Source organism: Triturus cristatus, chromosome 8 (genome assembly GCF_964204655.1).
Source record: "Triturus cristatus chromosome 8, aTriCri1.1, whole genome shotgun sequence".
Classification (NCBI taxonomy): Eukaryota; Metazoa; Chordata; class Amphibia; order Caudata; family Salamandridae; genus Triturus; species Triturus cristatus.
Window position 1 is genome coordinate 769,204,999 of NC_140591.1, and position 12,942 is coordinate 769,217,940.

General features: G+C 47.4%; 1 protein-coding gene across 2 annotated transcripts in view; it reads left to right on the forward strand.

Annotated features, from left to right (window-relative positions):
* The window catches only part of RPS6KA3 (ribosomal protein S6 kinase A3), a 690,637-nt gene that overhangs the window by 511,213 nt on the left and 166,482 nt on the right, over nt 1-12,942 (forward strand). For both annotated transcript variants that reach the window (XM_085622203.1, XM_085622204.1), the window contains exon 19: nt 2,397-2,473. In XM_085622203.1, the coding sequence (XP_085478329.1) occupies nt 2,397-2,473 (77 nt within the window). The remainder of the gene's footprint in view (nt 1-2,396; nt 2,474-12,942) is intronic.

Here is a 12,942-nt window from a genome sequence, read left to right on the forward strand (position 1 = left end):
GTATGGGTCTGTGAACTGGTATGTGAGTGGTTGGGCTTGTGTGTGAGTGGGCATATGAGCGGTTTTATGGGGGTGTTAGTGGTTGTGTGAGTGGTTGTGTGGATGATGTCATCAGTGATGTCGCTAACCATATCATCAGTGATTTAATATGTGAGGTCATAAGCAGTGCATTGCAGGGTAATGTTAGGTAGCTCAAGTAACTATAACTGCGGAAATGATATGGTTTTGTACAAGTGAAGTCTGAGCCGAACTAGAACGTCCCTGTAACCTTTTTTTTTTTTTTTTTTTTTCTTTTTTTTTTTTACTGAAGTTCTTTGTTTTTTTGACCAGTAGTCAGGTTTGCAGCGTGGTGGAGAAAGGGGCGTGGCTTCTGAGGACCTCTCAGAAGCCCCGCTGTTTGGGACTTACTGGAGGTAACAGGAGTGTTGGTGAAAGGGAGCGTGGCCTCCGGCAACTTGCCTGGAGCTTTTTAATTAAAAAAAATAAAATAATAATCTTGGGTTAGGGAGAAAGGCCTGTTGCCCCACACCCCTCTCGAGTTTTTACTATGGCTTGACTGGAGTGATAAAGCTCCCCTCAAGCCACAGCAAACAGCTATGTTCCTAGATCAGGAGGGGAGCTGTGCAGCCCCCTTCCTTTCTTCTGTGTAGGGCCTGCCCTGGGGAGGTGGTGGTCCCAGGGGCTGAAAACAGCACGAAAGGTGGGGCCATGCATGCCCCTCGCAATTATTTTAAAAGGAAGATGGCCCTGGGGAGGTAATGGTCCCCAGGGCTGGGGGGTGAATGAGAAGCCCCCCCCCCCATAATAATAATACATTAGCCTCGGAGAGTTGGTGGTCCAAGAGGCCCCCCAGTTCCTTGTTTGCCATATGGCCCCAGGGAGGTGGTAGACCCCGGGGCCTGTAGGAGTCCAAGAGACCCTCCCCCCTCCCCCCCCCCCCCCTTACAATGAATAAGCCCAAGGAGGTGTTGGTGGTCCCAGTGGCAATAATATGCCCAGGGTGGGCCTTGCGCCTCCCACCCCCTTCATCAACAACGTGCCCCAGGGACCTGGTGGATTCAACGCGACTCCCGCTGAACTTTTTCTTTAATGCTTTTTTGGCCATGCAGGGTCTTTATAGGGACCTCCCTTCTAAGAGGCCTAGAGGGGGGTCAGGGTATTTCAAACCATTCGCCCTTGCGCCTTTTCTTTTTTTTAATGTTTTTTTTTCTGGGACTCAGCGCAAGCGAGTCCCAAAATGGGTGCCAACAGTTCCTGGTTTTAAGTGTTGGCAGCCAGTCAGATCTCAGCACGCGATTGGGAGGGGGTCACGGAGCCTTTGCTTCCCTATATATACTAATTTGGATGTTGGTTAGTATTTCTAAAACTTCTGAACAGATTTTCATCAAATCACAAAAAGGCACTTTGCCGAACCAACATCTACCTTTCTTGCCAAATTTGGTATATTCCGTTCAGCAGTTCGAGCTGTAGCCATGTCTTAAGGTCATATGGGAATTAACATGGGGAAACTATGTTTTTAGACGTACCCCTTTTTCTCGACCCCATTTGACGGATCACCCCGAAACTTTCCATGCTCCACTAGAATCACCAGTTACATTTTTGGGAACATTTTGCGGCGATTTGTCAAAAGCCGCTAAAGATACAGGCAAGTAAAAAAATGCTTTTCCTTTGGAAAATAGATCCTAACTAGAACTACCTAGCCAGTAGGTAATATGTATAGATATATGGATAGAGATTGGGAGAGAGCTAGAGATGTATAGATATAGATGTAGATCGATATATACATACACACATTTACCTTGTATATACTTACCTTGTGATGGAAAGGCATATTTGTGGTAATGGCAGTGCATAAAAATGGATGTGTGGTAAAGGCATTACGTTGTAAAGGGTGTTGCCTGCTTATGACTATAGCCACACTCGTACTGGTGTGCGATTCTGCTACTTCTGCAGACATTTAAAAAGGATTGATGTGAAGATTTGTAAGAACCATACCTGATCTGGGAGTCCCTTACCAAAAGTTAACCTGAATAAATATTTAGTTGAAAGTGAGGTATACTCTTTTCATCTGAGCCACTTTAGTCTGACATTCAAGCTTTGTTTGGTCTTTTTCTTTGAGCTGTTAAATTGGGAATACCAAAAATAAGCTTGACAAGTGTGGGAAGGGTTGAAACAGTTTTCCATTGCATGTTGGGTGTAATGCCGTGATGTCAGCCTTCCAGCCTCTCTCGAGTGTACACACAGATTTGAGCCCTCTGACCTGAAACAGGGAAATTAAACCTAGTGATTTGCTGTGTGCAGAGTGTAGCTAAATTTTCAAATGAATCAAATTTTGTTTAAATCTGGGTCATTGCTTTCTGTCTCTAAATCACCAATTTTTATCCTCATTTTTGCAGGTATTAAAAAGACAAGGGTATGATGCTGCATGTGATATATGGAGCCTAGGGGTTCTTTTGTATACCATGCTTACGGGGTGAGTCTACATTTTTTTTGTTCAGTGACTAGTTCTATACACTGTAAATGCATTACTGAAGCAAGCCATGTATTGCCTGATAATATTTAGAGTTATAGAGGTTCTGCTTTGTTTCTTGAAAATAGTTGTGTGTTGTACTTCTGTCTGCTATAAATCACTGTTAGATTTATTAGAGAACATTTTAAAACTCTAGTACTTTCTCAAGTGTTGGGCTTCCGTTTAACCAGGCATATGTTTTTTTTCCTGGATCCATATTTGTTCTTTTTTTTGTAATGTGGACAAAAATGCCTTTTATCTGTTAAACATGGACTTCTGTATTCCTTATGTGCAACCTTTGCAGTTTTAGTTTGCAGATCAGTTTTGGTCCTAAGCAACCTGTGGCCAGATTTGAATCAGATTCTGTCCTTTGGGATTACATTAGAGCATACTGTAATCCACCTCAGCTTGAGCCTTCCCTCCCTGAAGCAAGCTCTGTGAACAAAATATTGTAGAAATATTAGTGATAGGTTTTCAAAGTTGATTAAGCCCTGGTCTCCTGGTACCACTCGTGTAGGTACATTCAGTGTGGAGCCACGTATGCAAGTGTATGTAGCATGCTGTTATACCCCATTTTTGAGGCCGCGCATTTCACTCCACTCACCAGTATTACTTTCAGACTTGGTCTCTCAGGTGGTAGTAGAAATCCCCCTGCAGGCCAATGCAGAATACTGGTTGATTTGAGCTCCACAACTCCAGGTAAAATCAATATGTGGCTCTGCTAATTCCTTCAGTTTTGGCACCAAAAACTCTAAGCAGGTTTAACCTGAAATCTATAGTTGTCGCCACCAGGATCATTTGCTGATCTCTTCCCCTGATATGCTATAAGTTCGCTTTTATGGAGTCCAAAATTCTCCAGTGGCGCAATCCAGGCACAATGGCCAGTGAGGCCTCCTCAAGGCTTTGTATGTATGTCTCAAAATTCCGCCTAAATCTTGAATGTTGGCACCAAAATCTCTGTTTGGGAGTGAACATACAAAAGCTGGTAAAGTCTTCTTGTTGTCAGGGTCACCTTGCTACCTTCACCCCCTCTCTCACTTTACATTGAGACCTGTTCCTCCAGGGAGCCGAGAGTGTTAATTGCTGATCGGTAGGGCTTCACCAGGTTAGATGCCCGCGGTGAAAGATCCAACAGCCCGTTTGTTCCTCTCGACAGAAAGCTCCAAGCCAGACAAACCATGGAATCTTCTCTGCCAACATTCTCTTTCTTTCATAGCCTTGTCACCTCCCCCCGTTTCTCTGCCAGTCAAGTGTTCAAGTTCAAACTTTGTCTAAGCCAGGTTTCACATGTTCATTTCGATGCACAGAACCTCCCACACTGCCAGGAATACTTCTGCAGGAGGTTGAGGGAGGGGAGATTGAAACACACCTCAAAGGTTAGAGTTTCCTGTACCACTTCTTCATCAGGGTCAAAGCCCAGTCCTACCTAGCCTCCTTATTCCATCTTTGGATGCCCATTGAGAACTGTAGACAATCCACAATTTCTGCATAACCCCCCTCCACAGAATTTTCATATTTTTCTTTACCATATTTTTTTCCTGGCTTTAGAACTCTGTGCACTTTACCCTATGCTAACCAGGAGTAAATGTACTCTATCCTCTTCCTTTAAACATGGCTGAATTGGCTAATCCCCAATTGGCGTATTTCACATCTAAAAGCCCATAGTATATGGTGTGTAAATACACCCATGGCCTGAAATGTTAACTGTCAACAGTGGACTGCAGCAACTATTGTGCCATCCACTAGTGTGACAAAATAAGATTTGTAGCCTGACTGCTGCACTGCACAAACTCTGCAGAATTCCCTTTGTGAGAAGAGAAAACCTTTTACATATGTCAACCTTATATAGGCCTTCCAGCTCACAACGTAGGATGCATGGTATTTAAAAGTGGGACATGTAAAACATTTGTTACCATATCCCTACAATGAAAAGGCCCACAAAGTTATTATCACTGTGTCAGGCCTAGCTTTCCGGTCTTGAAATTACAATACTAATCCTGTATCTCAGGAAAGATACCCGCTAGAAAAATCACTAAACCACTATTTGTAATCTTTATTGTGAATTTAATAAATATTAAGGGAAAGCAACTTTTAGAAAGTTAGCCTTTGCCTGTCTGAACTGTCTGAAGGCTAATTAGCATAAGCTTCTGTCAGCTCTCAGCCTGTGCTCAGTCTTGAATAGGTGTGAACTGCCACCCAGGAGCAAACAATAAGTGAACCTTAATAGGCAGAGATTACTTCTGTATGCCCCAGAAAATTCAGAATGAGAGCTGTGGTATCCTGTAACACCTCATTGTCAAATCCTACCTTTCAGGTCTGTTGAGCCACATTTACCACTTGGGGCACACTTAAAAGTGAGAGAACAGGATGCATAGACCATTCCATGAATCTCCTATCTGGTTGCTGATTAACCCTGCATTTGTTTCTTCCAGACGCCTGTCTCTTGCTTGTGTTAAACTTGCAGTTACATTTTTGAGTTAGATGTGGGAAGACACTAGGATTACCATTGTTCGCTCCCCACACACATGTACCCAGTCAAGGTTTAATGTGGCCGAACGGCTTTGGCCATCTTTGAAATGCTCTGACGCAAGGTATTTTGGGCATATTCACTTGTAAGGCACATAGGAACTATTGGAAAAGTTAGTAGGGCTGGTCCCGGGAACTTATACCCCATCGGTTAGGGAGTGCCTAGGAGTCGTTCCCACCAACAAGCTGGTGACCAGCCTAAATGTGGCACCTCAGGCATCCTCATAAGAATGCTTTCTGGACCTCCGGATGATCAGAATAGGACTTGACCTCTTGTCTGTGACCTGGCCTGAAGTACTGAACCGGCTCCTTCTTGTACCCACTACAAAGAAGTATAACCCAGAGGTCAGTTGACTGACCTCCTCTGTGCCTACAGGGAGACAACAAGCTGCAAGAAACCCTTTCTGTCAGTACCCAGCTGACCAGTGGCAAATTATTCTGGACTGGACCCTCCTGTTGGCTTCTTTGACACCCTGTGAGTGTCTTAAGTTCCTCCCTGAGGGGCTTTAGAGAAGTTCTCCTGTAGTTCTTTGGAACTTTAACCCCTTCAGTGCCCATGACGAGCTGGACTCGTCATGGGCTGCGGTGGCGCTGTGCCCATGACGAGTCCAGCTCGTCATGAACTCCGCCCGCAGCTCGTCATGAACTCCGCCCGCTAATGGAAGGCGCGGCACTGGGCGGGGAAAGGGGCGGGCATGCAAGGGGTTAAAAACTAAGTCAGAAGGTAAATATTTGACTCCGACAACTGTGGTTGATGTATCCAAAATGTGCTCTAAAATCTTCAGCTTGACATTGTTCCTAGGTCCTGGTCTACCAAGATCGTAGACTATTAGCGCATAGTGCTTTTTGGCGCTATTCCTACTTCACATTCCCGTCTCCAGTTCATCCCTTTGCATTTTTGTTGTTTTGGTGTAATTTTGTTAGTTAAAATGTATTCTGTTTGTCAACTTTGGGATTTTCACTGCCTGGCATTTTCATGTGATTACTGTTTTTAGTACTGCATAAATACTGTACACATTGCCTAAGTTAAGCCTATCTGCCCTGTGCCATAGCTACCAGGGTGTTGAGCTCCGGTTATTTTATTGACTTTTAGGATTCGCCCTGATGAGTTGTGGATATTCCTTGAGGTGGGCAGTCGCTAAACCCAAGTAATCTTATTTCTTGCAAGTATAACTTCCACAATCTTGTGAACAAGGGAGGGCAGGTTCAAGGCCTTGATCTTCTCCCAGGCACATAGGCAGTAAGAGGCTAATTTTCTTTCTTCTTTGTCTTGTCCTTTTCCAGTGGTGTTCCTACTTGGAAGTGATGGAAGACTGAAGTAGTAGTATTAACTCAACGTTGGTGCGTGGCTCTAGACCTACTCTCCTAAACTCACATTAGACCCTTCCCAATTCTGCAGTTTTTTTTCCTAACATCTGGTAAAAAACAATCCCTGAAAATGCAATTTCCATTTTTCGGTGTGGCAGCCAACTTTTCAAGTTTCCAGAGCTCTACTTGCTCGTTCATGAATGGTCCTATTCAAATGGGGTTACCCCTTCTACATGAGAAAGCATAAAATGATTCTGTTCCTTGCCATCCTCATGAAGAAAGTAGACACCCTGGCCAGGAAATGGCCACTTCAGAAGCAGGCTTACACTATATATCTGTATTTTCATAATTAAGGTAAATTCCAGCATTCCAGCCTTCTTTTGCAAGTCAAAACAAACCTGGGATATGGATGGAATTAATTTCAGCCATTGGTGATCACTCAGGCCGCATTTCAACCCATTATTTTTCGCCCACTGTGCCACTCTAGAAAGAGGCTTGCCTCATGCAAATCAGTACTAACACTGCTCCTCGTGAGAAGTCCATCCTGAACTACCAGACAAGGATCCCCTCTAAAAGGTAGTACAGGCAACCCCACACCAATTTTGGCTTGGTCAATAGAGTGCAGCTTGAGACCTATGTCGCAGCAAGCGCAGTACCGATGGCTGGGCAAACCTATCACACCTAGGGTGTCAAATACGAAAAACGAGATGATGGATGGAATGCTTGAATTAATCATTGGCAGCTGCTTGGGCCACTCTAAGTTCATCATCTTTTAACCACCATGCCACCCTAGACGAAGGCCTGCCTTATGCAAAAAAGAACTGATCCTGCTCCTCGGTCCATGTCGAACTGCCATGCAAGGCCACCCTAAAAAAAAAACACAAGCTACTCACACACCAGCTTTGCCTATTTATAGTAGGTTGCCGCTTGAGTCCTATGCCATAGTGAGCACAGGACCCACATTTGGGCCTATTCTTTGCACTTAGGGAGGCAACTGTAACCAACAATAAAGTGATGGACTGAATGCTTGAATTAATCTGTCACTTGCGGTCACTCTGGGCTGCATTCCAGTCTGTGATTTTGAGAGGGCCTTACTGTTACAATTATATCCCTTTTTCCTACACTGTCCTTTCCTCTTTTACCTCTATCCTCCTTTGGAATCTTCCTCCCTTCCTTCCCCCCCTGCTCTCTGTCCTCCGTTGGTACTTCCCTTCTGTTGGCCGAGAGGCTGCTTTAGAATGTTGGGAACGTTCCTAGTGTAGCTCACTTGAGACAAACTGTGGAACGCTGTGGAGGTGGAATAAAGAAGATCTTACTTATACCATTGTGCTGTCATCTTTTCAACACTGGCGACTAGAAGACTGCGTGAGGGAGCAGTTTCCACCTCCATCCCTTTGATATTCATACACCTTGTGGCCCACGAGGTCAGGTACTTTTAACATAGTCTAAGGAAATGTTAAACCATTCCTGGTAGTTAACCAGCGTAGCGGTGTGTGGTGGAACTTAACCACTGGGAGGTGACTTTACGGCACTTCGAGTATTTTGCTGGTTTTGGACGTTTAGTACATTGGGAGGTACGTCAAACTCTCACCTCAAAATCTTTGGGTGTTCCGTTTCCTTCTGGTTCCTGATGTGCTTTCAGGGACGATCGGATTTCAACGCTGAGTAATTTTCGTTGAGGGAGCCTTTCCTTTGACGTTTCCCTGCTCATTCGTGCGTCTGGTGTGCGTGGGGGCCCAGTGCCGAGCTTGGGAGCAGAAGACAGCTGTTGTTTGGGGGCACGAAGCGGATGGCCTTTCTCTTCTTCCTCGGAGTGATCGTGTCAGCTTCCTTGTTCCGTGTTCGTCTTTGCCGGCGCAGCCGTCCTTAGTTCAGCCACGCCTGCAGTGTCATCAGAGTCGGGGCTGGTTCCTCACGAACTGTTAACCCCTGATAACCCATTTTCTACAATTTACGCTTTCAAAGGAGCTTTGTGTGAAGTTTCTACTTCATTTCTTCATCACGTTGTTTTTTGTATCTTTACCTCGTTTGTGGTGACAGGCACACCACTCCAATCCGTAGCAGCCTGTCATCTCTATTGTACTGCGGATGCCATCCATTATTAAGCATTCTAAGGAAATCTATGTTGATTAGAAATTAACGGTGACAGGCGCACCTCAAACCTTTAGTAGCCTGTCATCTATATCTTTACCTCGTTTGCGGTGACAGGCACACCACTCCTATTTGCAGCAGCCTGTCATCTCCATTGTACAGCGGATGCCATCCATTATTAAGCATTCTGAGGAAATCGATGTTGATTAGAAATTAACGGTGACAGGCACACCTCAAACCTTTAGCAGCCTGTCATCTCTAATTCAGCGGAGGACAACCATTAAGAAGCGTTCTGTGGTGGATTTGACACTGTTTAAGACATACTATCAACTGAAATCTTCGTAGCATTTCCTCACTCAAGCCAGTTGTTAGTGACAGACTCTGTTCAGACTGTAGAATTGTTGTTGATTATTCCTGTGTAGATTACCAGTGCATATATTTTGTTAAAATGGCGGCTAATATGTCTCAACCTCCTCCATACTTAAATGAGTTTTCAGAACCTAATTGTCCTTCTAATGAATGGGAAAAAGTGTTGGAGTCATATTTAATAGCCATTGAGGGGGAAAGATTTGGTCCGATAAGAAAACAGCACATTTTGTTGCATAATCTTGGGTCCCATGGCAGAAAAGTTTTTGATACGCTTCCTGACATTCCGCAAGATTCCAACTTAGCAGATGATCAGTTGGATCTTTACCACTTGGCATTGATAAAATTGAGGTTACATTTTGGTGATAAAGTGAATATTCTTGAACGACACAAATTTTTTAGCAGGGTTCAGGGAAAGCAGGAAAGTGTCTCAAGTTATGTGGCTGTACTTAGGGGTCTGAGTGAGTTATGTGAGTTCGAGAATCTTAGAGATTCACTTATAAGGGCTCAGGTGGTTAGATGTACTAACAATCCTAGGATCCAAGAAAAACTATTACAGAAGCAACCTGATCTTAAAAATACTATAGAAATAGCGAAGTCCATAGAACACACAGCGCTATGCATCAAAGAGATGAAAACACCTATCAATAGTGAACCGGTGTCAGAGGTAGCCAAGTTAAACCTTGAGGATACGGTATGTAAGGTAAAAGAGAAAAGTAATAAACTCACGTAATGATGATAATACTAAACTAAAATGTTATCGCTGTGGCAGCAGCAATCACTTAGCTAATAGTCCGAATTGCCAAGCAAGATCGTATATTTGTAGGAAGTGTAATAAAAAAGGTCACCTGGCTAGGTTGTGCCACAGCAATCAAAAGAAACCGTATGTTGTAAGTGATGCTAATGATAGTAAACAAGAGAGTGTGAAGAAAATTGTATTTCAGATTCATGATGGCGGGGAGATCAATCAGATAAAATATCCCCAATGTGATGTCAGATTGAATGGTAAAGTGATTAAGATGTACGCAGATTCGTGTTCACCGTTTACTCTAATGTGTCTGATTTCAAGGAAATGAACATTGGGAAAGAGAAAGAATTACAGGTTGCTGATATTTCACCAAGCAGTTACACGAAAGACTCGATTCCTATAAAAGGGATGATGCAAACCCTAATTTCTTTTAAGGACCGTTCCACTTCCGGGAAAATTTATGTTGTGGAGGAAGGGTCCAATCTGCTGGGTTGGCAGCATCAAAAGGAATTAGGGATAAGATTAGACCCCAACAACCCAGAGCAAGTGCTGGTTGTTGACCAGGAGGTGTCAGGTAGAGAAATTTGTAAGGAATTCCCTGAGGTATTTACTGAAGAGTTAGGACTTCTCAAACATTATCAGCATCGCATAAAACTCAAACTTAATGCTAAGCCTAGGGTACATAAAACCAGACCTATACCACACCTCATGTGGGAACCATTAAAGAAGGAGTTAACTAAGTTACAGAACTTAGGGATAATATGTCCCATAGATTGCTCTGAATGGGTTGCCCCCATTGTAATTGCCCGTAAGGCCCATGGAGAGGACATCAGATTATGTATTGATCTTTTTTTTTTGATAAACAAGTTTTATTGTTTTAAACAGCACAATAACAAAAACAGTCTGGTATTCCGAATCAGTATCACACAGCAAAACATTAGGAAGCACCCCCCGCCCCCCCCCCCCCGCCCCCAGAATCCTCCCCCCAGCCCCCACACCGCCCCATTAAGGTATGTTGCCTAGCCATTTCCCCCAAACCTTTCGGTATTTCTTGGGGCATCCTCGTGCCTGATAGAGAGTACGTTCCTGCGCCGCGCACCAGTCCACCCCAGCGCCCCATTTGGCCACACTTGGCGGCAGCGGCTGCTTCCATGCCGCAGCAATGTCGCGCTTGGCCACCATCAAGGCCGTCATGAGAAACAGTTGCTCTGAGCGCGTGCCATCCAAGCCATCCGTGATGCCCAGCAGCGAGTGTCTTGGATCATGGGGCACCTCCCACCCCAGGACCTCCGTAAGTTCGGTCTCGATGCCCCTCCAGAACCCCTCCAGGGCCGGGCAGGACCACACCATATGCAGGAAGTCTGCCGGGTCGGAACCACATCGGGGGCAGGCCGCATCCCCGGAGAGGCCCGCACGGTGAAGGCGAGCTGGTGTGAGGTACGCCGCGTGGAGATAATAGATTTGGATGAGTCGCAGCTTAGCGGAAGCCGTCACCAACCGGGGGGCCATAAGGGCGTCCCGCCAGTCGGCCTCGTCCAGGGGACCCACCCATCCCTCCCAGCGCTCCTTAAGACCCGCAAGGGATGTAGGGGTGCAGTTAATGAGGGAGCGGTAGATCCTGGAGATGCCCCCCCTCCCCAGGTTGCCCAGCAGAACCTGAGCCTCCGGAGGGCTGTGATCCGGCAGCCGGACGTCCAGTGGCGTGTAGGTGCGTATGGCGTGGCGCAGCTGGAGGTACCGGTAAAATTGGGAGGAGTGAAGGGAGAAACGCGCTTGCAGCTCCGAAAAGGAACACATCCGCCCGCCCCGCCAGACGTCCCCCAGCTGGGATATGCCGATAAGATCCCATGATTTGAAGCCTTCCAGCGTTGTGACCTCCCGCAACCACGTCCCGTGCCACAGGGGAGTGACCCGGGTCAACCGTCCCGTCCATCGGGTGAGGCGGAGCGCCGCTCTCCAGGACAGGAACACAGCCCTGGTGATGTCCGGGCAAGAAGCAGGGATGGGGGCGCCGTACAGGCGGTCTTGGATGTCGGAGAAGCCCAAGCCGTGAAGTTCCACCCTGTAGGCCGGGTCGGACCAACCCCCTCCATACCAGTCGTGAATGACCAGTAGGCGGGTGGCCATGTAGTAGAGGTAGAGATCAGACATGCCCAGGCCCCCGTCAAAGGTGGGAATACGGCACGTCGACAGAGCCAGCCGCCGCCTCCCCTCGCCCCAGAGAAATCTCGTCGCCATCCCGTCGAGCTCGCGGAACCACGGGCGCGGAAAGGAGAGGGGAGTGTTTTGCAAGACATACAGAAACCGGGGAAGGATCATCATTTTGTAGAGGGCGACCCTTCCCAGCGGGTTGAGGGGCAGCTGCTACCACCGCGCCAAATCGACCTTGGCTCTCTTGACCAGGGGGGAGACGTTGAGCGCCCAGCTTAGCTCCGGGAGGAGGGAGACCCAAATGCCCAGGTACTGAAATGTTAAGCGACGCAGAGGGATGGTCTCCTGCCAGTCAAAGCATTCCCTGGAGGGGTGCAACGGTACCAGGACCGACTTCCGTGGGTTGAGGGAGAGACCCGACGCCCGGCCGAAGCGGCTCAGGATGGATAGTGCGCGCGGTCCGGAGCTCGCTGGGTCCCCCAGGTAGAGGAGGACATCGTCCGCATAGAGGGCGATTTTGTCGGCTTCCAAGCCGGGCCACTCCCACCCCCGAAGGAGGGGATCGGATCTAATCAAGGCGGCCAGAGGCTCCATCGCCAGGGCGAAGAGAAGGGGCGACAATGGGCAACCCTGCCTCGTCCCCCGGCCAATCCGGAAGGGCCTTGACAACGCACCATTGACCAGCACTCTGGCACGGGGCCGGGCATAGAGGACTCGCACCATCCCCAGGAACCGGGGGCCAAAGCCCATACGGGACAGGACATCGAAGAGGTAGGCCCACCCCACCGAATCGAAAGCCTTCTCGAAGTCAACGAGGAGGAGGGCGAGGTACGGGGTCAGTCGATGGCGATGGGCCAAGGCCACATGGAGACGGCGCAGACAGTGGCGCGTGCCCCGAGCGGGCATGAAGCCACATTGATCCGGGTGGACCAAGGTCGACAACATGGGCTTAAGTCGTTGGGCCAGAACCGCCGCATAGAGTTTCACATCAGTATTGATGAGCGAAATTGGGCGATAGGCCGCTCTATCAGCGGGCGGCGGCGTGGATTTGGGCAAAACCACAATCGTGGCCAGGTCGGATTCCAGGGGGAAGAAACCCCTCTCAAGCGCCTCCGCATAGTGGGCTCTCAGCCGCGGGACCAGGGTGTCCTTATAGGCCGCAAAGAATTCCTGAGGAAAACCGTCCGGTCCCGGTGTCTTCCCCGTTGACGTACGCCCGATTGCCTCCCCGATCTCCTCGGCG